The 23,779-nt window shown below is 42.8% G+C and overlaps 1 protein-coding gene across 1 annotated transcript in view; it reads left to right on the top strand.

The window, feature by feature from the left end:
• The window catches only part of JADE3 (jade family PHD finger 3), a 50,752-nt gene extending 28,756 nt beyond the window's left edge, over window positions 1-21,996 (top strand). The window contains exons 9-11 of the mRNA XM_083168749.1: window positions 4,483-4,956; window positions 14,048-14,165; window positions 17,927-21,996. Of these exons, the coding sequence (XP_083024875.1) occupies window positions 4,483-4,956; window positions 14,048-14,165; window positions 17,927-18,813 (1,479 nt within the window). The 3' untranslated portion in view covers window positions 18,814-21,996. The remainder of the gene's footprint in view (window positions 1-4,482; window positions 4,957-14,047; window positions 14,166-17,926) is intronic.
• Window positions 21,997-23,779: the final 1,783 nt, after the last annotated feature.

The following is a 23,779-nucleotide window of genomic DNA, read 5'->3' as shown; positions in this document are numbered from 1 at the left end:
GGACATGAGGCAGCAGGTAGAGAGAGTGGACGGACCGAGTAGTCTTCTCCCTCCTTTTATCCTTCTCTCTTCTTTGCCTGCACCCTTGACCCCTAACAGCACTGTGGCCCGTGCCACAACACACCCTGCCAGAGGGCAGAAAGCATGCAAAGTCAATAGGTATAGCAAAGGATCGAGGAACCATGGCTCCTGTACAATAGTGTAGCTCAGAAAGATAGTGTCAAAATGGAAAGAAGAAAAATACATACAGAGTTAGGGTAAGTAATGTGAGAAGCAGGTGTAGAGGGACATCTACACTGCAGGGAGAATTGATGTGGAATCTTTCACACTGAAATGGTTACAGAGAAAATGTAACTAGTGATATTAGTTAGACAGGGAGGTCTGAGTCAGCGTGTGCAGTCTGCAGGTGTTGGTGGATTAGGTAATTCATTGCAATGCGTTGAATGATACACTTTGGTGGAGGTTGAAAGGTTCTCTGTTTTTTTGTCTCTCTTCTGTTTATCTCCGATGGTCATATTTATATAATCCACATACTTTACACTGCCATACTTCCCACCTAACAGCCTTCCTGACCACAGAGGTATTGATTATGTACAAATTCAGATGGGTATACAGCCCACCCCCTAAAACTCCACCAACAACAAAAGGTTTAATCAAGGTAATAACCACCAGCCCACTACCCAACTAATACACAGAGATTTCCTGTTTGGGGACAGACTGCAGCAGATATTGCTAAACAAAAGAATATTCTATTTTCAGTGTATCCAATAAATGTGTGGAAGTGACAGCAGAGAGATACGGTTTGCAGGTGATGAATTTCAGTTTAGCTGAGTAGACAGAAGTTGAGATGAGCTGAAGGAGTTCAGGAATATCTTCGATATGGAAGATGGAAAGGGTAGAGCTATACAGAGGTATATATCTGGGGATCAACTGTGCATTAAAGTGGTTCAGTTAGAATAGCAGCATATCAAAAAACAGTTAGCCAATATGGAGATAATAATGTCCATCTAACAAAACAAACCCTCAAAACTAAATGAACTATATTGAACACATACATACAGGATGATAAATCCTATAATAAATCAGGACCATAAACTAATGACCTTAACTAGGCCAGGCAGGCCCGGCCCTCCCCTCCCACCAGAACCGGACACCGCAGGAATCGTATTATACGGACATATAGGAAATGGTGACAACACAAAAAGAAAATAGAAAATCGAACACAGTTGGAGAGCGTTTCCTCAACAAAAGAAATATAGAACATTAGTTCAGCCAATGTTCAACATCCTGAGAGGGTATAAAAATAATACCAGTCCCACCCAAAGTAATTCAGGGTAGTCGATAGAACTGTCAGTATAGATATTAAGCAATGGACGTATTTTGGGGAAATCACGGTGGCGTCACAGCAGCCAGACATGTTGCAGCAATAGTCCTTTAATGTAGGTAAATTCAATGATGGGATCAAATCCAAAGTGGATGCAGACTTAAGATCCATAAGAAGAGTAGGGCTACAGATGGTAAATATATTGACCTCAACTCCATCAATAGGTAGCATGAGGGAGGGGTACCCTATCCAAATGTACAATATCAGGATTAGCAGGTATTGTGATATAGCCACCAAGAGGCTCAGTATTCCCAACCCCTCTGTCATTTGACATAGAGAGAAAGACGAGAGCAGTTGTAGTTATCTGTGGAGCTGATGGAGTTGAATACGTTTCAGGCTTGGAACAAACATGCACAGCGTCCACGACACATTCATCACAGTGCCCAGGGGTACATAAGGGTGAAGGCAAGTCAAATTGTACAACTGCAGGATTTGTATACACAGGCCTAGCATCTGCAAACTCTCCATCACTTTGCTTTGGACTAGAGTAACAGGAGAGTGCATCCCATTGAATTACATCCAGCTCACGAAGGAGCCTTTGAGTGGAGGCATGGATAGCATGCAGTAATTGTTGCAAAGAGGAGGCCATGGTTCGGGTAGGATTCCAAGGATAATACAGCACAGTATGGAAGGAATCCAACCAAACAGTAGAAGGCAACCAGCAATGAGATGACGGTGGCTAGCAAAACGTCTAGCATATATTCATATATGAGGGAGCAGGAGTAAACAGGAAAAGGGCATTCCAGTACGCAGCTCCAGGCACTTCTGACAAAGAAGGAGGGTCCAAAATGGCCGCGTTCACAGTGAGGCATCCTGGGTTAGTTATAAGGAAGTCGTCAGGCCGGACCAGCCCGGGGCGAAAGACAGGGTGCACTGACCACCCAGACTCTGCTCCGGTGAGGCTGCAGAAAGGGTCACCTGTTCTGTGCGGCGGCAGCAAAGGCAGTCCGGAGCACCACGCTGTGGGCCCCCGCTAGGAAGATCGGTCACAGGCAGCCAAGTACAGGGTAAAAAGCTCTGCCAGACTGCTACAGGAGACCAGGAGAGGTTACCAAAGCTCTGCAGTTTAATTGAGAGGAGACTGCGCTGCCTTAAAGGATATAAAAGCAGGATATTAGGTGGGAGAGCCGGTAGACGCCTTCATATCTATATAATCCACATACATTACACTGCCATACTTCCCACCTAGCAGACTTCCCAGCCATTAGGCTTCCTAGCCACAGAGGGGATGCAGTTAAAATCCCGGCGGTCTGGGACCGGCGTTCAGAATCCCGACGCTGAAATCCCGACACATTCTCCCTCCGTGGGTGTCCACGACACCCCTGGAGGGAGAATAAATTAGTGTGGCGAGCGCAGCGAGCCCGCAAGGGGGGGCGATCCACGTCTCCCCCTTGTCGGCATTTCGGCTGACGGGATTCCGGCGTCAGGATTCTGAACGCCGGGATTCAGTACTGAATCCCCACAGAGGTATGTATGTATGTATGTATGGTGTAATGGTTAGCATTACTGCCTCACAGCGCTGAGGTCATGGGTTCGATCCCCACCATGGCCCAACTGTGCGGAGTTTGTATATTCTCCCCGTGCTTGCGTGGGTTTACTCCGGGTACTCCGGTTTCCTCCCACAATCCAAAAATATACAGGTAGGTTAATTGGCTTCCAACAAAAAAATTAACCCTAGAATGTCTGTGTGTGCGTGTACATGTGGTAGGGAATATAGATTGTAAGCTCCACTGGGGCAGGGACTGATGTGAATGTTCAAATATTCTCTGTAAAGCGCTGCGTAATATGTGTGCGCTATATAAGAAACTGTTAATAAATAAATAAATAAAATGTATGTATGTATGTATGTGTTCTGCTTTTTCCAGGTATTGCATCTCTAATTACCCATATATGAACACAGGGGTCACATTTAAATGCATCACTTATGCTAGCCATACACTGTGTGATCATACTCCATCAGTATGAAAGACCAATTATCTGACCTTTCGCTACACTGTCTGTCTGAGGGTAATTCTGGCCATACACTAGTGCAATTTGGCTACTATTCACCCAATTCAGAGGAATCGGGCTGAGAAAAATGGTCAAATTGCATGTGCTTAACATTAGGTCGGGGACCGCACATCAAACCTCTGACTCTGTAAGCCTCCCAGCATTGAGGAATGGGATCGCATGCGATATATATATATCACATGCTACGGGCCCGCATATATATATGTATGTCACGGGCAGCTCAAGAGTGGTCGACTGCAACTTCTCCCCTCAGGAGAGGTCCCAGTAATGTAAGTACTGTATATGCACTGTCCGCTCTGAACAGCAATTATTGCACTGTCGGGCCTCCTGGGAGATTTCAGATGCTGGGTAGAACAATAATTGTTGCTCAGCTGTGTTCAAACACTGTAGTCCTCCACATTGCACAATGTATGGCCTCCTGTAGTTATGCCTGTTTGCTATCTATTAAAGTAACAAAATAATTCTGAGATAGAAAAGTGAAAAACAAACCTGCATAACCTTGTCATATCAGTGTAGTATTAAATGCATATTTATAGTTTTGGTAATGTTTGTATATATACAGGTTGAGTATCCCCTATGCGAAATGCTCGGGACCACGAGCATTCCGGATAGGGGAATTTTTCAGTTTTTGGAATAATTTTTTTAGGCATACTTACCTGTCCCCTGATGGTGTCCGGTGGTCCCTCGGCGTCCACGCAGTCCCCGGGCATCCACAGCAGGCCTCCGGCATCTTCTCTGGGTCTCCAGCGGTCCCAGGAATGCATTGCGCAAGTGTCACCGGTGTGCGCGCGCGCGCACATTCGCGCAATGCATTCTTGGGACCGCTGGAGACCCTGGAGAAGATGCCGGAGGCCTGCTGTGGACGCCCTGGGACTTGGTAAGTATGAAAAGAGGGTTAGGGGGGTAAAAAAAATAAAAAATTGGAATGATTCCAAAAACCACGGTTTTTGGAATAATTCGGATAAGGGATGCACGGATACGGGATACTCAACCTGTAGTACAGTATATTCAAATTATTATTTTACTCCATGCCTTTTGAGTTTATGATCTTATTTGTGGTCATTCATTCCACTATCTTATCTCTTTAGTGCTCAGTTAAAAGCTGCATCACACCCTTTCACGTCACTTGCGCCTTTGAACAAAGTTTGGACATGAAGACTATACTCGATGAAGGCGATGAAGTAAAGTTTAAGTCTTATTGCTTAAAGCACAGTAAGAACAAGCATTGTCCAGCAGGAGAACCGGATGAGCCTGACAAAGCCCTCATTGACACCAGACAGAGTGAGAGTGAAAAGACCAGCCTGCGGGCCCAGAAGCTGAAGGAACTGGAGGAAGACTTTTACACTATGGTAAATGTAGATGACGTGGCAGCTGAGCTGGGGTTGCACAAACTTGCTGTGGACTTCATTTATTCATTTTGGAAGTTAAAACGGAAAAGTAATTTTAACAAACCGCTGTTGCCTCCGAAAGAGGATGAACAGAATGGTTTGATACAACCCAAGGAGGACAGCATTCATACCAGGATGAGGATGTTCATGCACCTTAGGCAAGACCTAGAAAGAGTAAGTCAGGCCTTTTATATTTCTATTGGCTTCTGTCTGGGGCTTTCCATGTGAAGGGTTGATGATCATAATAAGGCTTAATGGAAGTTAATGTATTCTACTGTGAACACAAAATAATGCAAGAAATGAAAACGCCCATATATGTGGTAAGCACTAAAAATCTCTGTCCGAATTTGCATAAATTGTAGATTTATATTTACTTTGTTATTCATTGTATATACAGTATTCATCTAAAAGTCTGTGTGTATATACACTAGCGTGCAAAAGTCTTTGGAAAATATATAATAAATTACAAAATGTAGTGAACGAATAAAAATATAATTATAATTTTATAGTGTAACATAAATTTCATCATTGCGTCCACCTTTGGTGCATATCACTTCACATAATTTGGGAATTTGAGGCACCAACTTTTCTTAAGTCTTGTAAGTTTATGCCTTTCCAGGCCTCGTTTAGACATTCCTATACGTTTTTATCATTTGTTGGAGCAATTACACAAACTTTTCTGTCTAATTCATCTCAGAGTTGCTCTGTGGGATTAAGATCAGTTGTGTAAGGAGGCCAAGTCATAGTTAGTATCAATTATTTTAAGAGTAAAGAGCAGAAAAAGCAGAAAATTCTACACAATGCAGATGTGTGCTTAGGATCAGTATCTTTTTGCATGATTAATCTTCCAATGTTTGGTACAGCGTGATGTATCCATAGTTGTTATTGAAACAAAGTTACAACCTTTCCTCCACCAAAACCACAAGGCGTTTTTCTTTATTCACAGACCTCAACGCTACATTACTATGGTTTACAGACCCAGATAATGTGGAGCAGGCTTAGTAATGCCCCCTCTGCATTGTCCCAACCTATCCTCCACCAGGCTTATTGGCACTAGAGATGTCCGTCAACCATCGATGATTCAAAATCATTGATGGTTTATGGCTGATGTAGAATAGTTTTGCCATCAGTGGTGGAGAACCAGATGGTCTCCCTCCATCGAAGGCAAGCATTACCGATTTTGTTTTTTGTTTTTTTTTTTCTCCCCCAAGGAACATAGATAATATCTCCGCCCCCAGCATCCATAAAGCACCACCCCCAGGTTCTGATTAGCCCACAGGCCAATCGGTCAAAGAAAATGGCTAACCATCCATAGGTAAAACCATCAATGGTCATCTATTGCACCTTTGATGGCCAGTTGCAATTATTACCATCCATGGCAATGGCAACCATGGCCATCCTTAATTGACACAACTCTCTCAACTTTTGTGGCCCCGTTAAATAGAACTTTAATGTTCAGGGAGAGTTTACTTTTGTTTGCTTTTGGTTATTTACTGTCTTAAATATATGTTCTCCTGCAGAATACTTTAGTGTCCTATGTAAATCCTTAATCATTGCTTTGTGTATTACACAAGAAAATATAGATAAAACAGGACAATATAAAATCATAGTCCATTATGGGTCAAATTTGCATTTGTCCATGATTTTAGCAGAATTGCAAAGGGGGGACCTTTTTCTCCTTTCAGCAGCTGATCTGGGGCATCACCAGGCTACTCCAACAAGCTTTGCTATAACACCCTTTCCCACATGACCTACTCCCAGTGATTTCTGCTGTGATGACAGAGAGGTAAGTATTGTGAATGGGTGCAAGGTGTGTGGCGTGCTCTGGATCCCCCCTGAACCCAGCCACCCATTATATGTCCTTGCCTGGGAGTGTACAAATGTCCCTGGTTCTAACAGCAAAGGGCTGCTTGTTTTTATTAGTTGGGGCTGTATTTCTTTTGTGGGACCCTCTTGTTAGGGATTCCAGGCCTGTGCTGACTGGTCTAGAGCTAGCTGGCGAAAAACTCTGGGGGATCCCCCACAACAATATATTTTATGGGGACCAGTGCCAGCTGGTCAAGCCTAGTGTTAGCTGGTTAGGAAAAAAATCGGGATCACATCACACATTTTTCCAAGACCAATTAAGGATTAAAGGTCTAGAGTTGGTTATCAAGTCCTACTTTATCACACAGACACTTGAGGTCAAATGTAATAGGGTGGGAGAATCAAGGGCCTTATTTTGGTTCATTCTTTCTGACAAAATCCTTCTTAGATGGACAAAACCATGTGCACTGCAGGGGGGGCAGATGTAACATGTGCAGAGAGAATTAGATTTGGGTGAGTAATTTTGTTTCTGTGCAGGGAAAATACTGACTGCTTTATTTTTACACTGCAATATAGATCTCACTTTGAAGTAAAACCCCACCCAAATCTAATTCTCTCTGCACAAGTAACATCTGCCCCCCTGCAGTGCACATGGTTTTGTCCATCTAAGAAGGATTTCTTCTACGATCCCCATGGCAGCCATACTTAGGGATATTTCCCCTTTCCTCAGCTTAGACAGGGTGATTTTTTTCCACGTAGGCTCCGCCCACCTCAGGTATATAGGCCTACTCCTCCCCTTCCTCTATGTCTTTTTTCCTGTCTCCTATTAGTTTAGACAGGGCAGGGTGTTATTTTTTGTTTTCAGGGCTCACCTAGCAGGGGGGAAGAAGAAGATGATGCAGGGAGACCTGTTTCAGCTCTACCCTGCACTTATGGAGATACGTATACGGCGTATAGAAGAAGTCACCTGTCAGCGGCGATGTCTCCCCGACTGTCAGGGTAAGGTCTGGGTCTGCAGGGCGGCGAGTCACATCCCCGCTCCAGCGGTCAGCTCGACACAAGCGTCTGACGCGTATCCTCTGTCTCACAGCACAGGGAGACAGCAGTACATGCCGGCAGCGTCACACGCCGGAGCGCGTGTACCGGAAGTGAGGTCTCCGTTATTGCGCCCAGAGGGCGGCTCAATGAGGGGCATTTTAATAGGTCTAGTGACCTGCGCTACAGAGTACTTCCGGGTATACAGCTGGGGATATAAATCAGGCAGCCCATGCTGGTTTATTCAGTTGTTCACGGTCCCTGTATATACTGGAGTGTTTGCTGCTGCTGCGCATCATGGATCCTTCCCCCCATAAGACTGATACTGCTCTAGCGAGGTGAGCCTGCAGATTGTTGTTTGTGCTTTAGGAAAATATTTTATTTTCAGTTAGTAATAGATATATATATATATATATATTGCAGTGTGCCTTCTTCTCCAAGCAAGAAATGTTCTTCCAAGAAGAAGCATACTACAATCAATTGTGTCACCTGTGAATAAAGTATTACCCAGTTCCTACAAAGGCAATAAATGTGGAGAATGTACTAAAACTCTGACACAAGACAATCAATCAGAAATGTTATCCCAGTTGATGGATTGGATGAAGAAATCCTTTGTGACTAAGGAGGAGCTTACTCAGTTACAGTCTGCTAAGAGGTCTAGGTCTCAAACAAGTTTAGATTATGATAATAGATCTGAAGATAAACAAGAGGAGGTCTATGTTTCTTCAGGTGAAGAATCTGGGGAAATTAAAGAGAAGAGCTCTTTTAATTTGGAGTTAGTTCAAAGCGTGTTAAAATACATACATAAAGCTATTGACTATAAGGAGCCTGATAAGCCTGTGGATAGTCAGGATATTCTGTTTGAAGACCGTACTAAGGCTGGCAGATTCTTTCCATTTCATCGGGTGATGAAGGAGCTGATTGCCAAAGAATGGTTGTCAGTAGATAGAAGATTGGGTAAGATACCCAGGATTGAAAAGATGTATCCATTTAAAGATGAGCAGTTATTAAGCTGGTGCGAAGTTCCTAAAGTAGATGCTGCGGTGGCGGAAGTTACCTCTAAGACCACGATTCCTTTAGAAGATGGTGCTTCCTTTAAAGATACCATGGAGAAAAGAATTGAGAATTCATTGAAGAAAACACACATGGCATCATCCATTTCTATGAGAGCAGGTATAGCAGTGGCGTCGTCAGCTAGAGCGCTCAGATTATGGAGTACTGAAATGCACAAAGATATAGAAGAGAAAATATCTAGGCAGTACTTGTTGAAAAATCTGGAGATTATGCAAAAGACTATACAATATATATGTGAAGCTTCTCTAGACATAGTTGCTTTCTCTGCTAAATCTGTGGGAGCAGGGGTAGTAGCCAGAAGAGCTCTCTGGTTGAAGAATTGGAGTGCGGATGCAAATTCAAAAAATCGATTAGCGTCACTACCCTTCGAGGGAAATTTTTTGTTTGGGGCGAAATTGGATGCTATGATCCAAAGAATAACTGGAGGAAAATCTGTTCGCCTGCCCCAGGATAAGAAAAATAAATTTCCTATTCCTACTTCATCTAGACAGCAATTCAGAGACGCCAGAAGTTATCGACCGGGGCGACAGTATAATAGAAGAGGAGGTGCTCTGTCACGTAGTTCCTTTCGAGGTGCGAACAGAGGAAATCCAAGACAATGACTATCGTCAATCAGGTCAAGTGGGGGCGAGACTCTTAGAATTCGCAAGCATTTGGGAAGAGTCTATCCACGACAAGTGGGTGATCACAGTCGTGAAACAAGGTTATCGTTTAGAATTCCAAAGTTATCAACCAGCAAACAAGTTTATGAAGTCTCGTCCTCCAGAGAACAGGATGGAGAGAGTAGCTCTAACAAAGATAGTGGACCAACTGATGCAATCAAGAGCAATAGAAGCTGTACCAAGAGCACATTGGAAGAAAGGGTTTTACTCAAATCTTTTCTTAGTAAAAAAGCACTCAGGCGATTTCAGATCTATCCTAGATCTAAGAAGACTAAATATGTATTTGAAGAAGACAAGATTCAAGATGGAAACTCTAACATCCATACTGGCAGGGATCAAGAAGAACGATTTCTTAGTCTCTCTGGACTTAAAAGACGCCTACTACCACGTACCCATATATCAGTCAGACCGAAGGTTCCTCAGATTCTACCTGTTGGGTCATCATTTTCAATTCAGATGTCTCCCCTTTGGCCTCACTTCGTCGCCCAGAGTGTTCACAAAGATGCTGATTGTCTTAGTGGCACAATTGAGACTAAAAGGAATACAGATATGGCCCTATTTGGACGATCTTTTGATTGCAGGAAGTTCTGTCGATCAGACAAGACGAAGTTTGTCAACAGTGATACACTACCTGGAGAAACACGGCTGGGTTATAAACATCAAGAAGAGTCAACTACAGCCATCACAGAAAATACAGTTCCTGGGAGTATTAATCGATACTGCTCAATTTCGAGTCTCCTTGTCCAAAGAAAGGTGTGTAAAGATACAAACCTTGGCTGCAGAACTTCGACACAAGAAATCGATCAATCTAGGCCTAGGCCTTCAATTGTTGGGAATGATGACCTCGGCGATAGGAACAGTGCCTTGGGCACAATGGAACATGCGTCCCCTTCAGTGGAAGCTCCTGCCGTATGTAAGGTTGTCAAAGAACAACCAAGAAAGAATTCTCTTGGGAAGGGAGGTAAAAGACTCCCTAAAATGGTGGACACCTGATCTAGAACTCAAGTCGACAGACCTTCATCTACCCCGGTTCATCAATCTTACTACAGATGCAAGCCTGGTGGGTTGGGGAGCGCATATTGCAGAACACAACATTCAAGGAAGGTGGTCTCAAGAAGAATCAGAGCTGACGTCAAACGTGAGAGAAGCCCTAGCAGTATGGCGAGCTATTTGTCAGTTCAAGTCCCTGATAGAAGGCAAGCATCTCAAGATCTTCTCGGACAATATATCGGTGGTAGCACACCTCAATCATCAAGGGGGTACGAGAAGCAGAGACTTGATGGACATTATGCAAAAGATAGTTCCTTGGGCGAGAAAGAACTTGATATCCCTCTCAGCACTGTATGTGCCAGGAAAGGAGAATATAGTGGCAGACTATCTAAGCAGGAAGGAAGTTCTACCTGGAGAATGGGCGCTGAAAACTTCAGTCTTTCAGAAGGTCATAAAGAGGTTTGGGAAGCCAGATATAGACCTTATGGCCTCTCATGTGAATCACAAGGTAGAGAGATTTTACTCAAGGTTCTATCTTCCAACAGCGACAGCAACAGATGCGTTCTCAGTCAAATGGGATTGTCAACTGGGCTATGTGTTCCCACCGGTTCAGATGATAGGTCGAGTACTGAAGAAGGTGCAGGAAGACGGAGTATCAGTAATAGCAATATTACCATTCTGGCCGAGAAGACCTTGGTTTCCTGCAATACTCAAACTAGCGATACGAGAATCTATGATCCTCCCAATATCTTCAGATCTCTTGAATCAGGGACCTTTACATCATCCCAATCCAGGGATATTCTGTCTCAGGGCTTGGAAGCTGAGAGGCAATTCCTGATGCAGAATGGCTTGTCTGAGCAAGTGGCGGATGTTCTATTGAAGGCCAGGAAAGAAGTTTCTTCTTTGGCCTATTATAGGGTGTGGCGTAGATTCCTGCTATGGAAGAATGACTCCACTCTCATTTCACAGACTGATACAGCTCGGATCCTACAGTTCCTGTATGAGGGGTTCCAGATGGGCCTAGCAGTCTCCACATTGAAGTGTCAGATATCAGCTTTGAGCGTATTGCTAGATCGCAAGTTGGCAAAAGAAGAGATAGTGATCAGATTCTGTAGGGCCATAAAGAAGATGCGGCCTCCCAGAAAATCTATGGTAGTACCTTGGGATCTCAACATTGTACTAAATGCCCTCATGCAAGCACCGTTTGAACCTTTGTCACATGCAGAGCTTAAATATCTGTCCTGGAAAGTCGTTTTCCTGGTAGCGATAACATCGGCCAGAAGGATTAGTGAAATCCAAGCTTTATGGGCAGAGGAACCTTACCTGAGTATGTTTCCAAATAAAGTGGTGTTAAGAACACATCCAGACTTTCTTCCAAAAGTTGTATCCAGATTCCATTTGAATCAAGAGATTATATTGCCAACATTCTATGATGATCCTGCTAATCCTGAGGAAGAAGAATTGCATTCTTTAGACTTAGTGCGAGCTATTTCGCTTTATCTTCTAAGAGTTGAAGAAATTAGAAAAACAAAACATTTGTTTGTTGTTACGGAAGGAACAAACAAAGGGTTCGTGCCTTCTAAACAAACCTTGGCAAGGTGGATTCGGAGTCTCATCATCTTTGCCTACGAACAAGAAGGAAGAACTGTTCCACAGATCGTAAAAGCACACTCGACAAGAGCGATGGCTGCCTCATGGGCTAGGAAGGCTCAAGCTTCCCTCGTCGACATCTGTCAAGCCGCGACCTGGTCGTCTGTGCATACTTTCACTAGGCATTATGCCTTACACATTCCTTCCGCCCACTTCGGGGGAAATGTACTGAAAAGTGCCTTAAATAAATAATATTGCATTGATATGGTCTCCCGCCCTTTTTTGCTTTGGTATGTCCCTAAGTATGGCTGCCATGGGGATCGTAGAAGAAAACATCGAATTATACTCACCGATAATTCCTTTTCTTCTTAGAGATCCCATGGCAGCCACAAAAAAGATCCCTCCCTATGTATTGGATGATTTATTTCCGAGTGAGTAGGAGACATTCAAAAGACATAGAGGAAGGGGAGGAGTAGGCCTATACACCTGAGGTGGGCGGAGCCTACGTGGAAAAAAATCACCCTGTCTAAGCTGAGGAAAGGGGAAATATCCCTAAGTATGGCTGCCATGGGATCTCTAAGAAGAAAAGGAATTATCGGTGAGTATAATTCGATGTTTTTGTCAGAAAGAATGAACCAAAATAAGGCCCCAAGTGAGATATTTTGGGAGAGTTTTTTTAAAGCAGCAATCATTTACATGTCAAAATCAACCTGGTTTTGCAGTACAAAGGATTGCAGCTTAAAAAAAAAAAGGGAAAACTCTCCCCAAATCTCTCACTTTCTGATTCTCACACCCTATTACATTTGGGCCTTGGGAACCTGGCAACTGCTATAACCTCATAATCAGGGGGAGATTCTCTAAGAATCTCCGCCCCCCTTCGCATCTCTTCGCAATTATAATTATCGCATATGTTGTAACATATGCGATAATTATAGCAAAGGCGTTAAGAGCTGTTCCATGCGGTGAGAGTCGTCGGGTCCTAGCAGATCCCGGCGCCCCCCCCTCCCTCCCACACCCGGCGCTGCTGCTGCGCCGGGCTCTCCTCCTCCCTGCACCCTGAAGAGGATCAGTGCAGGGAGGAGGTCACAGGTCCGGGCAGCACAGCTCTGTGCTACCCGGACACAGGGGAGGGGGCGGCAGGGGTCCGTGCGGGGGGTTGTTGCGGGGCGACGGTGGGATGCGGTTAGAAGCCCATTGGCTTCTATGGGGCATCGCCAGATTTTTCTGGCGATGCCGCGGTAACCAGGTGGGGGATGCTCCCAAAATGCGGTAAAAACCCCGGTAACAGGGTTTTTACCGCATTTTTAGCTTAGAGAATCTCCCCCTCAATCTGAAAATGTTACCTGGTTAAAGCTCACCTGCCAAGCAATTCATAGCTTCTAAAGGCGAGACAGTCACCATCACGGGTCTAGATTCACCAAAGAAGAAAGCAGTTGTGATCATAGAAATAGTAATTACAAAATGAACCCAGATATACACACACAGGATTATACTGCACTATTTCTAGGAAGTCTCCTGTATGTGTGGTATCGTATATATGTGAGTGTATGGATGAATGCTCTTAGTCGGTTGGGAACTCCCTCAATCATATCACCAGTGCCTTCTGGGTAGGTTAATCACTCATCAATATGAAACAAACAGCAGCACTCAGGATGTATTTTCTTTAGGTTTTATTAGCAAAAAAAAAGTGGGCCAACGTTTTGCGCTCTCACACCTTGACATTTATACTGTACACACACATCATCTGGATCTCTGTGTGCCCGCTCTGTACATACAGTACAGCACTCCTGGTATCTGATAAAGTAGGTCACATTGGCATAATGTTCAGCAACATTGTTGTGCCCTTTAATATTTGGCATTTGGTTTACATAATTAAGAGCATTGCCCAGTCACAATAAACTAAACCGAAAAGAAAGTGGAATAAGCGATAGCAGACACAGCTCCCCAAATTCTTAATACTCTCCTCAGAGTAACACCATAAAATAATGTCTAGCATATACAGTCCCATTTATTAAGAACATTTATCAATTTGTGGCTGATGTCCTTTTTAAGAGATAACTAAAGCATGTGTACAAATTGATTTTTATTTATGTCTTCTATATTGACAGGTCAGAAACCTTTGCTACATGGTAAATCGAAGAGAAAAACTCAAATTGTCCCACAGCAAAGTACATGAGCAAATCTTCAATCTCCAAGTACAGCTGGTCAATCAGGAGATGGCAGCAGGTAACCCTCTATTCGGAAGTCCTTGACCAGGCTAATTGTATCTACAATAAATTAATTTGTGTAAGGAATTGCAGCTGGTGTTATACTGACCGGGCTGCTGACAGTTTTGCCAGGCCGGGAAAAGGAAACAGTCTCCTCCTTAGCGAGTATTAAATATTATATTTTAAATGAAGCTGTGAAATGAAGGTGGGTGTGATCGCTGCCCCACACAGGGAGGTTAGAGGACTGACTGCTGCAGCTACCTCTCTACAACCAAGTACACAACAGCTGGGAAGAGAGGCTGCTGCAGCAGCAGTCTTTTCTCTCTTTCCTGAAGTAAGGCTCTCTGCAAGGGGGCAGGGGGATCGAAGAACCCGGGATATCCAGGGCCTCTCCATCAAACCTAGGTAAGAGTACCTGTTCCACACCGCTGTTGGTGCTACTGTTTACTGATTGTTGCTTAATAGTGCAACTTTGTCAAGAAAGCTGGATTGGCTTATAGAACTATGTTATCCTTTTAGATATGGAAAAATGGTTAATTGCACCTTGTGGCAGTAATTCTTCAACCATTCTAGGAGAAGTAACTACCACCAAGGAAATTATGTTCAGGGTTATCCATCGCAGAGAAAATGTGTGCCAGACCTGACAAGTGCGGCTGGGTCAGAGGCGGTTACTATGAGTGGTCTTTACCAGCTGCTGCTTGTGATCAGGATAGTCAGTCCTGAAAAATGAAACCAAGGAAAAACAAGGGGGGGGGGGGGGGGTTTGATGGAGTGGCCCAGGATTACACAAATTACCAACTCCTCATGCGAATAAAATGCTGTAGTGGATTTAACTCATAGCTCCAATAAAAGATCTGCTTATAGTTCATGGATCCTGAATGGTGGAACAATAGTATCCTCCTAACGTGTTTCATTACACCTGGTAGCTTTATATATTTTGATAAAGCTACCAGGTGTATTGTAGTGTTCATTCTAGCACCCGATATCTTTGAAAACCCATGCAGTTCCTCTTCCCTGCCTGGGGTGTCGCTGTCTGCTGTGGTGTTTCTAGCACATGTCTGGTTTGCATATCAGTGCTGATATACTGTGCTTGAAGCACAACAGCAGACAGCAACACCCCAGGCAGGGAAGAGGAACTGCATGGGTTTTCAAATATAGCGGGTGCTAGAATGAACAATACTATTGTATTGAAAAGGACTGGTATTTACTGTAATGTGCACTGGGCTGCTTGTCGGGCATACGGTACATTACGTGAACATTGTATTATGTAATGCCATATCCATCTGCTGCTACACCGCACTGTTCTGTGGTTTTCATTAGTGGAGCCATTGCCACCCAGCGGTGAAGCAGTGTAATTACATGCTTTGGATCTTCTCATGCCTTATTGCACCTTAACGTGCCATCCTTATGGAGCGACTAGGGTACCTGGAAGGCATGACTGCACCAATGATGGTTGTGGCTATATCTGTACAATACTGTAGCTCTGTTGGTAGTCGAGCCCCTGCAATATTGATCACAATAGCTAGCAAATTGACAAACACTAAATGGGTCTAAAATACTAATATACGTAAAAACAAACCTGATCTATAGAATTCTAGCATGTTACAAGGCGGCACTCGGGAAAAAGAATACACCACATGGCAGGATTGCTTTAATGTTTCAATGTTCACAGTTATCATGCCTTTTGGTGTGTTTTGTCGCGTTCCGCCTTGTCACAAGCTACAGTATGAATGGCATTCCTGAGGAGGGCAGCAGGCACAGCTGCAATTCTTTAATATGCCAAGATATGTATGTATGTATGTATGTATGTGTGTATATATAATATGTATGAATGTAAGTGTGTGTTTACAATTGGCAACAAAAATGGTAATAACAATAATTGTAATAACATAAGACAGGGTAATAACAGACAAAGAGGTAAGAGGGCCCTGCTCATGAGCTTCTAATATATACCTGTATGAACAGACAGTATGCTGTGTACTAGAAACTTCAGTTCTGTAAAACTACTATTATATATTTTTAATGTTATTAGTAATTTGCTTACATAAGCAACTACTTTGTTTTATGAGTGTGTTGATTTTATTTTATTTTTTTAACAATCAAATCCTTGAACTGAGAGCACTTTGTTTCTAACGTTTGTGGCTATAGTATATGTCAGTCTGTGCTGAACTTGTACATCTTTTATGTATATTGTTTGGGAATTTGGGCAGCCATCTTAGCTAGCATGGGCTAATTCCAGTATTTCCACAGTTTTGCTAAAAGTTTGCAGTTCAGAAACTAGTTTCATTAAATGCCAGTAGGCACATGTTTATTTCCAGCCACACACACTGTCATTTTCAGAATTTGATTTATGCTGCTAAAATTAGTGAAGTGGATCACTGGAATATGTTCTGTTAGAGATGGAGTAGAGGAGAAGCCTCTGCACGTATGCATAAACTCTTTCTATGGGTTCATTGTTGTTCTAGTCAGCCCTGGCATACTGGTGCACTGTGCTGAGCTAGCCAGGTGCTGTAACTAGGTAGCAGCAGCCATGTAACTTGGCAGCCACATAGAGGCCACTCTGTGACAGCACTGCTCTGGCTGCAGTCTGAATACATGAAACCAATTGATATTCTTGACACAAGCTTTGGATGGTTTGGATTATCTCCAATTCCATTTCCGTCCATCCCGCTTGTTTTTCATAGCGTCCTATACACAGGAACATAATGGTTATAGCCAAAATGGTACTAGTTATCAAGAGTTAACGCTAGGGACTGCTGCAGTCTGTGTTGAACACTTGGCAAAACCTAGTATAATCAGCAAATTGTGCTTTTGTGGACTCCATGCCACTTCTGATCAGCAGCTATAGATTGTAAGCTTGTGAGCAGGGCCCTTCTACCTTTTGACTGTCTGTAAATACCCTGTTTGTTGTATCACTGTCTCAAGAAACTGTTAATAAATAAATAATAGCTACCAGCACTGACTTGACCTATTACACTGAGCAGAAGAGGAGGGAAGAAAGACACACCGAGGGGGAGAAGGTGTAGTGCAAGCCTATAGTGGGAGTAGATGGGAGAAAAAGGAGGAGCAGCAGATGGGGTTGGTGGTACAGTGTGAGGCAGGATACACACAGCGGGGATTATAGAGGCACAGGTGGGATGACAGAGACAGGGGTAAACATAGAAAACCTAATAGACAGACACGGAAAATGTAAAATATGATGGGAGGGCCAGAGAGAGTCAGAGTAGGATAGGGCACACAACTTTCCTTATACTCTGCCAACTACCGTAACTCTGTAGATGAGGGATAAGCGGGCCCAAATGCAATCTAGTATGTAAATTGCTGCATACTACCTCTAAGGCTATTTGTCGTGTCTACAAAGGAACTGGCCTAAGTCATTTAATTTGGGACTGGTCCGCTCACGTGGTGCCCCGTAAATCCACAGCAGTACGTTTGTGACCCCCCCCCCCCTTTTTTTTTTTTTACATTATTTTTTGACCAGAATTTAAGTATGCTTAGCCAGGTGTTTTTACTAGTCTGACTGTACAGTTCACCTGCAAAAACAATTTTCACCATTAAAAATAAAATAAGTTCCTGTTATTTTGCTGTCATTGTACCACTACTCCAGTGCTCTGTGCAATTAAATTGGAACTTTTTACGGTTTTGTCCAGTTATAATCAAATTGGTTTTATGGTCACAATTTAAACGGTCATGTGGATGAATGCCGCTCCAGCATATATATTTATTACAACACCCAGTTTATCTGCTAACATTTTGTCCTTCTTTCTTTCATGTGTTTAGGACAACCTTTATCAAGTGCTCTTGAAAATACATTATTCTATCCTCCTCCAAGAATCACTTTGAAGTTGAAAATGCCCAAATACTCCCCATTTGAATGTAAGAAAAACTCTGTGAAAACTGGAAACAGATCCGGCCTTGTTGATTGCAATAGCTCACATCATGTTGCTAGCAGAGAGCTACAGAAGGTGTCTACTGAACTCCACACTAAGCACTACTCCAGATATGCCTCTGATCAAAGAAGCAATGGCTTGCTAGAAACTAATAATCCCCGGGTAGAGATCCCGGAGTCAGGGTCCCAGCATGCTTCACGTTTCAGGAGCTCAGGAAAACCTTTGTCTCTGCAAGCTGTAATCCATGGACAGTCTTCAAATGGAAGTGGAAAAGTGCAGAATGAACATATGAGGTCAACAAAATCGAATGGAGTGTTACGTTCTGCTGGTGACAAAAGTCAGAGAGACAGCTCCAGCCTGATTTCACATGAGCAGGAGTCTTTAATCTCAACTCATTTGTCTAGCCACAGCACTCTCAGAAAATGTAACATGGAACAGTTTAGCAGATCCTTCAAAGAGACCACAAATAGCCTAGTTAGGACCGCAGAAGATCTCAGGAGCTGTGAAAAGCCTCAAAGGAGGCAATCGGCAAAAGAACGCTTATGGAAAAAACAGCCTCTTGATTGCCAGTCATCCGGTACACCTTACCAGGACAGTGATGGCTATTGTCCTGACCTAGAATTAAGTGACTCTGAAGCTGAAAGTGATGAGAATAAGGACCATGTGCGACTAAGGAGAGTCAGCTCAAGTCAGGAAAGTCCTAACAGAGATTCTTCTAGAAATAGTCGTAGTAGAAGCAAAAAGAACATGATTCCACACAGTTCAGGACAGAGGTGATAGTGTGTTTAGTGTACCTCCGATATATCTTGTGTGCTAGTGCATATTTACATGCCAAAAACAGAGCCTGTAACAGAAACGGAAGTACAGTGATATTGGAAAATGTATTTTATGTTTCATCTAAACCTTTGGGTTTAGCATAGAATGCTTTTCCAAGGATGTGTTTGCATTGTCAACTCAACAATAGAATTATATGCACAATTACAATTTTATATTCTTTGTACCACCAAAATGTTCTTAACAAACTGGATCAGAAAATATAAGTGTCGCTTAATTTATGGGATGACAAAACCCCCTACCACGATTTACTATGCTTTTAAATATCTTGGCTAGCAGTGGGAGCAATGATTCATGTTTCTGTATATACCCAGCTTTCACCGGCTGGCTTTTCATGGCAATGTACAGAAATAGCTAATTGTGCAATGAATTTGTAAATACATTAACCAGTCAAGTACCAGATGCCAATGTGTGAATATTGTTTACAAAGATGTACGTTTACTTATCAAGTTCCAGTCGTTGTCACCCGTATACATGAGCTAAGTATGTGACAGAAGTATGTAGAATCCTCTACATGATCTGCACTTCACCTGGAAAAGAGCACTGAAAATGTACACTACAGTATGCTTCACTCTTTATATCTGTCCTGAATATGCACCATCATTAATTCAACATATCTCTCATTGGGTGGGATGTACTAAGCATCGCTTCCATGGTGCGGTACATCTGGCCATGATAATCACATGTACTAACCTATGTGATTAGTAATGCTAAGGACAGCTCTGCAGATAAAAAAATATGTTGGCGGTCACAAGGGGTGCTGGGAGGGATCCGATTAGATCTCTCGCAGACGATAATGCGGAAACGTAAGGAAGCCCATAGGCTTTTCTAGGTTGGAGTCACCCACCGCATCTAAGCCCCAGAATGCATCACGTGAAGACAATAATGCCATTGGGCTCTGTCCCTGTGTGCGAGATTAATGAAAATACCTCTTAAGTAAGATGGCGCTGGTCCAGTTTCTGACTATATACAACAACATATGCTAGGCAAATTGCACAGTTGTTACTTGTGTACAATTTCACAATGCTGGGTCCTGTTTGGCTTGTGGAGATCAAACAAGATCCTGTGATCTGTGGGGAGGGGTGTGGATTATCAGATAGACAATGGGCAGTATTCAATTACTTTTTTCGGCATGTGCAGCAAATCCTGTTTAGGATTTGCTGTACATTTGCTGCGTTCCGGAGGGCTGGAGCATTCGTTGCCAGCCCTCCCTGTCACTCTATTCAACGCCGCAGGGGCTCACTGCCCTGAGGCAATTTTTTTTAACCCCGGCTGCGACCGCAGGGGTATAACAAAAATAGAGTACAAAAATAATAATTAAAATAAATTAAATATATATTCATGTGCTGCATGCCCCTTCATGGAATACAATTAACAAAAAATTAACTTTATTTTAAAAGATCACATTCCAGTTCACCTTAAAAAGATGTTGAATGCAAAACGGTGAATCATGGCGAAAATCATGCTGAAAGCAGTTCTCCATCCTAGCATTGAATACACTCTCGAATCCCAGTGAAAACCCCATTGAAATACACCAGCGAATTGCAGCGAGCATGAAACGGAGAACTGATCGGCATTCACTGGTCGCTTTCGGCGAACAGTGAACATTGAATAGGGTGAATCAGATTTTCAGTGAAAAGATTCACCGCAAGGAGTGAAAACAGCCTGATTTGCCGGGGGAAAAAAACGGTGAATCAGGAGCATTGAATACTGCCCAATGTCTACATAGACTGTCCTTATGTCCACCCCAAAGGGTTGGCCAGGTCAAACTGTCAACAGGAAAAAGGAAGACACATGAAAAGCTCTACATGATTTTTTTCAACTTTTTTGGGGGCGCTGTCGACCGGTGTAGACATGAGCCCCTAATTAGTGTAGCGCATGGCTCCATGCCTCGATACATTCGGCACATTATTATATTCTCCTCCTCCTATGCTGACATGGAAGGTGAAGTAAGAACAAACAACTGGTTAAAAAATTATGAAAAACTCTTGTCAACCTTGTCGTGTCTACCTTTATCTGGTCGACATTTTGACCCTGCTGACCTTGACTGTCGCCCTATTGCATGTCGACATTTTGGGGTAGGACTATTATCTGTCTATCTAGATCAGGGCTGGGCAACACCGGCCCTCCAGATTTTGATGAACTACACATCCCAGCATGCCTTGCATCAGTTTCAGCATGGCCACATAGCAAAACTAATGCAAAGCATCCTGGGATGTGTAGTTCACTAACATCTGGAGGGCCGGTGTTGCCCAGCCCTGTTCTAGATACTGTAGATCTATCAACTGGAACCATTGAGAAGTGAGGCCATCCTTAATCTGTTAATAACTTATGTATGCAATGTGAAATCCCTACCCCCTTGGATTACTGCAAAATTGTATGGCCCAATGCCGAAGCAACATTGATACATGCACATTATTAATATTGGTAAAATTAAAGTGATTGATGCACTTTAAAGGTAAATATCAACTTTACCTCTCTTTATTTACCAAATACTATTTATCCATCAAATAATCAACACATTACTATACAATGCACTCCCCCATCTATGTTTTCATAGTTTAATATACCTGTTGAATATCAGCACTTGCCTTTTCATACATACTGAGCCGAGTCTAAATCCACTGGCAGTTATTGGGTAGCCTTGCTCAGTAATGAAGCCCTATTTGTGAAGTAATACAGTATGTTTAGCTTGTCAGTCTAACTTTTAATATCAGCCAACCAATGGTGCATTCGTTGTACTGGCTCTGCACTTCATTACCATCCATTGTCCCTCAGCAGTGTTACAAGGGTGCTAAGCTATCTGCAGTGATTGGTAGCGCTGTCTGGCAGGGAATAAGGTTAGTAATCATTCTTTGGCACAATTCATTTGTGTACATTGCTTAGCTGCAGTTAATGAGGGAGCCTCCAAAAAAATAAATAATAATCTGCATCTGCAAATCTATTTATCTCCTGTGCATCTGATTATTTAAAGTCACTTTCTATTTTTAAACGTTGTTTTATTTGTTTTTTGTTTTTTTTTACATATATAAATATGTACATATTCAATTTTAAAAGACGGACTGATCCTTTTCTGATGTCCCTGTTTTACAAGTACTTTTTCATTAAATTATGTATTTGGCAACATGATCTTTTGAGTTTGACCTCTTTGAGCCTATACTAACCACAACATTTATTTCCCCCGAGAGAGATCTGAAGAAAGACGTGAAATTGGATTTTGAGTGCTCTCACCAGGGCTTTCCAAAAATAGATAAAAGAATTGTATTGCTCACATACTGTAAGTAACAGTGAGGTTCACGGGTCTCATGTCAATGTTTCAACCGGGTATATAGTGGCCTCCCTCAGGAAACCTCCACAGTATCGCCACCAAAGAGCAAGCACCCCTTCATCTCATCCAGGTCACATATAAATAGCTACTAAAATTCGCCTCATTTACAGACTCCACCCACCAAACGCGTCATCGCGGCCGGAAGTCTATGCACACCTATAACACATCAGGCCACATCAAATAACATACTGGCATATGCAACATGTCGGAAGAGTCACGCGTCTCACTGAGTGGCAGCGCAGTCAGATGACCCACGCGCTGCCGCCGTCCTGGGTGCTCACTATTTCATCCCATTTCTGACTGTGCATTCCACAGAGCTGAAGTGTGTTGCATTTCATATGGCGGAGCTAGCAACACATTACAGGCCCTAGCTAGGTGTATCACCGAAGTCGTTCCCCGGGGAACAGCTAGCAGCTGCAATTATGTTCCAAATCAGCTATTACTTGTATATTTACAATACTGCGATCTTGATGAGATGAATGAGGTTCACAAAAGTGCTTTCACCACTTAACAAGACAAACTAGACCAATATATAAAAACACTAATACAGCACACGCTGTATGCCAACAGCACTTAACAAACTAAGGCTAGTACTGAATACTCAACATTATCATGTCAACACTACCATTTAGATCATATGCAATGGGAAAAAAAACATAACAGACACTTCAGCCACAAAAAAATATACCGTATATACTCGAGCATAAGCCGACCCAAATATAAGCCGAGGCACCTAATTTTACAACAAAAAAACTGGGAAAATGTATTGACTCAAGTGGGACCCTCACTCGAGTATAAGCCGAGTGGGGCTTTTTCAGCATAAAAAATGTTCTGAAAAAGTAGGCTTATACTCGAGTATATATGGTATGTACTAAAGAAAAAATGGTTTGAAACTCGCAGCTAGATCTAGCAAAAATCAACAAAAGTTTCTTCTTCTGTTCTTAGTTTCTCCAACTCATCTGTACTTCCAATTTAGGGTCAAGTCTAAGTGAGAAAAATGACAAGGTGGTTGTACTCATTCAAACCCTTTGGGGCCATTGTTCCCAATTTGTGTATCCACATAACTTCCTTTTTAAGAAGCATAAGACCACGATCCCCACCTCGCTTTGGTAGGGGGACCCAGTCAATCATCGACCAGCGTCGCCTGTGCTTAGGGGTGTAACCCAGAAGCACTGTAGAGGCGCAGGATGTTTGTTCCAAAGGGATGGAGCGCACGCCAAAGAATATGCATTACTACTGTATGTTCTGGTGCGTTTTTCTAAGTGATTTTGTGTATATTTACTGTGCGGCCCCTGGGTGACAGCTGGGCAATAGTTACAGAAGTACTATAAAGATGCAAAATGCTTTTTAGTATCACTTCCCAGTTTTGATTCCAACAATCCAATTAGCTGGGTTCTTTGGTATTTAAGGGCTTGATGCCATGGTGCATTAGATCTGCTGTACCTTGTGCCATTCCTACTTGGTCTTGAAAAAGGGAACACCGATGCCCTAAACGTCGACATAATGCCTGTCATCTTGTATGTGTGTATATATATGTGTGTGTATATGTATATATATATATATATATATATATATATATAT

This window comes from Crinia signifera, chromosome 2 (genome assembly GCF_055691185.1).
Source record: "Crinia signifera chromosome 2, ASM5569118v1, whole genome shotgun sequence".
Lineage (NCBI taxonomy): Eukaryota > Metazoa > Chordata > Amphibia > Anura > Myobatrachidae > Crinia > Crinia signifera.
The sequence above is the reverse complement of the archived record's forward strand: the minus strand, read 5'-3'. Positions and strand labels throughout refer to the sequence as shown.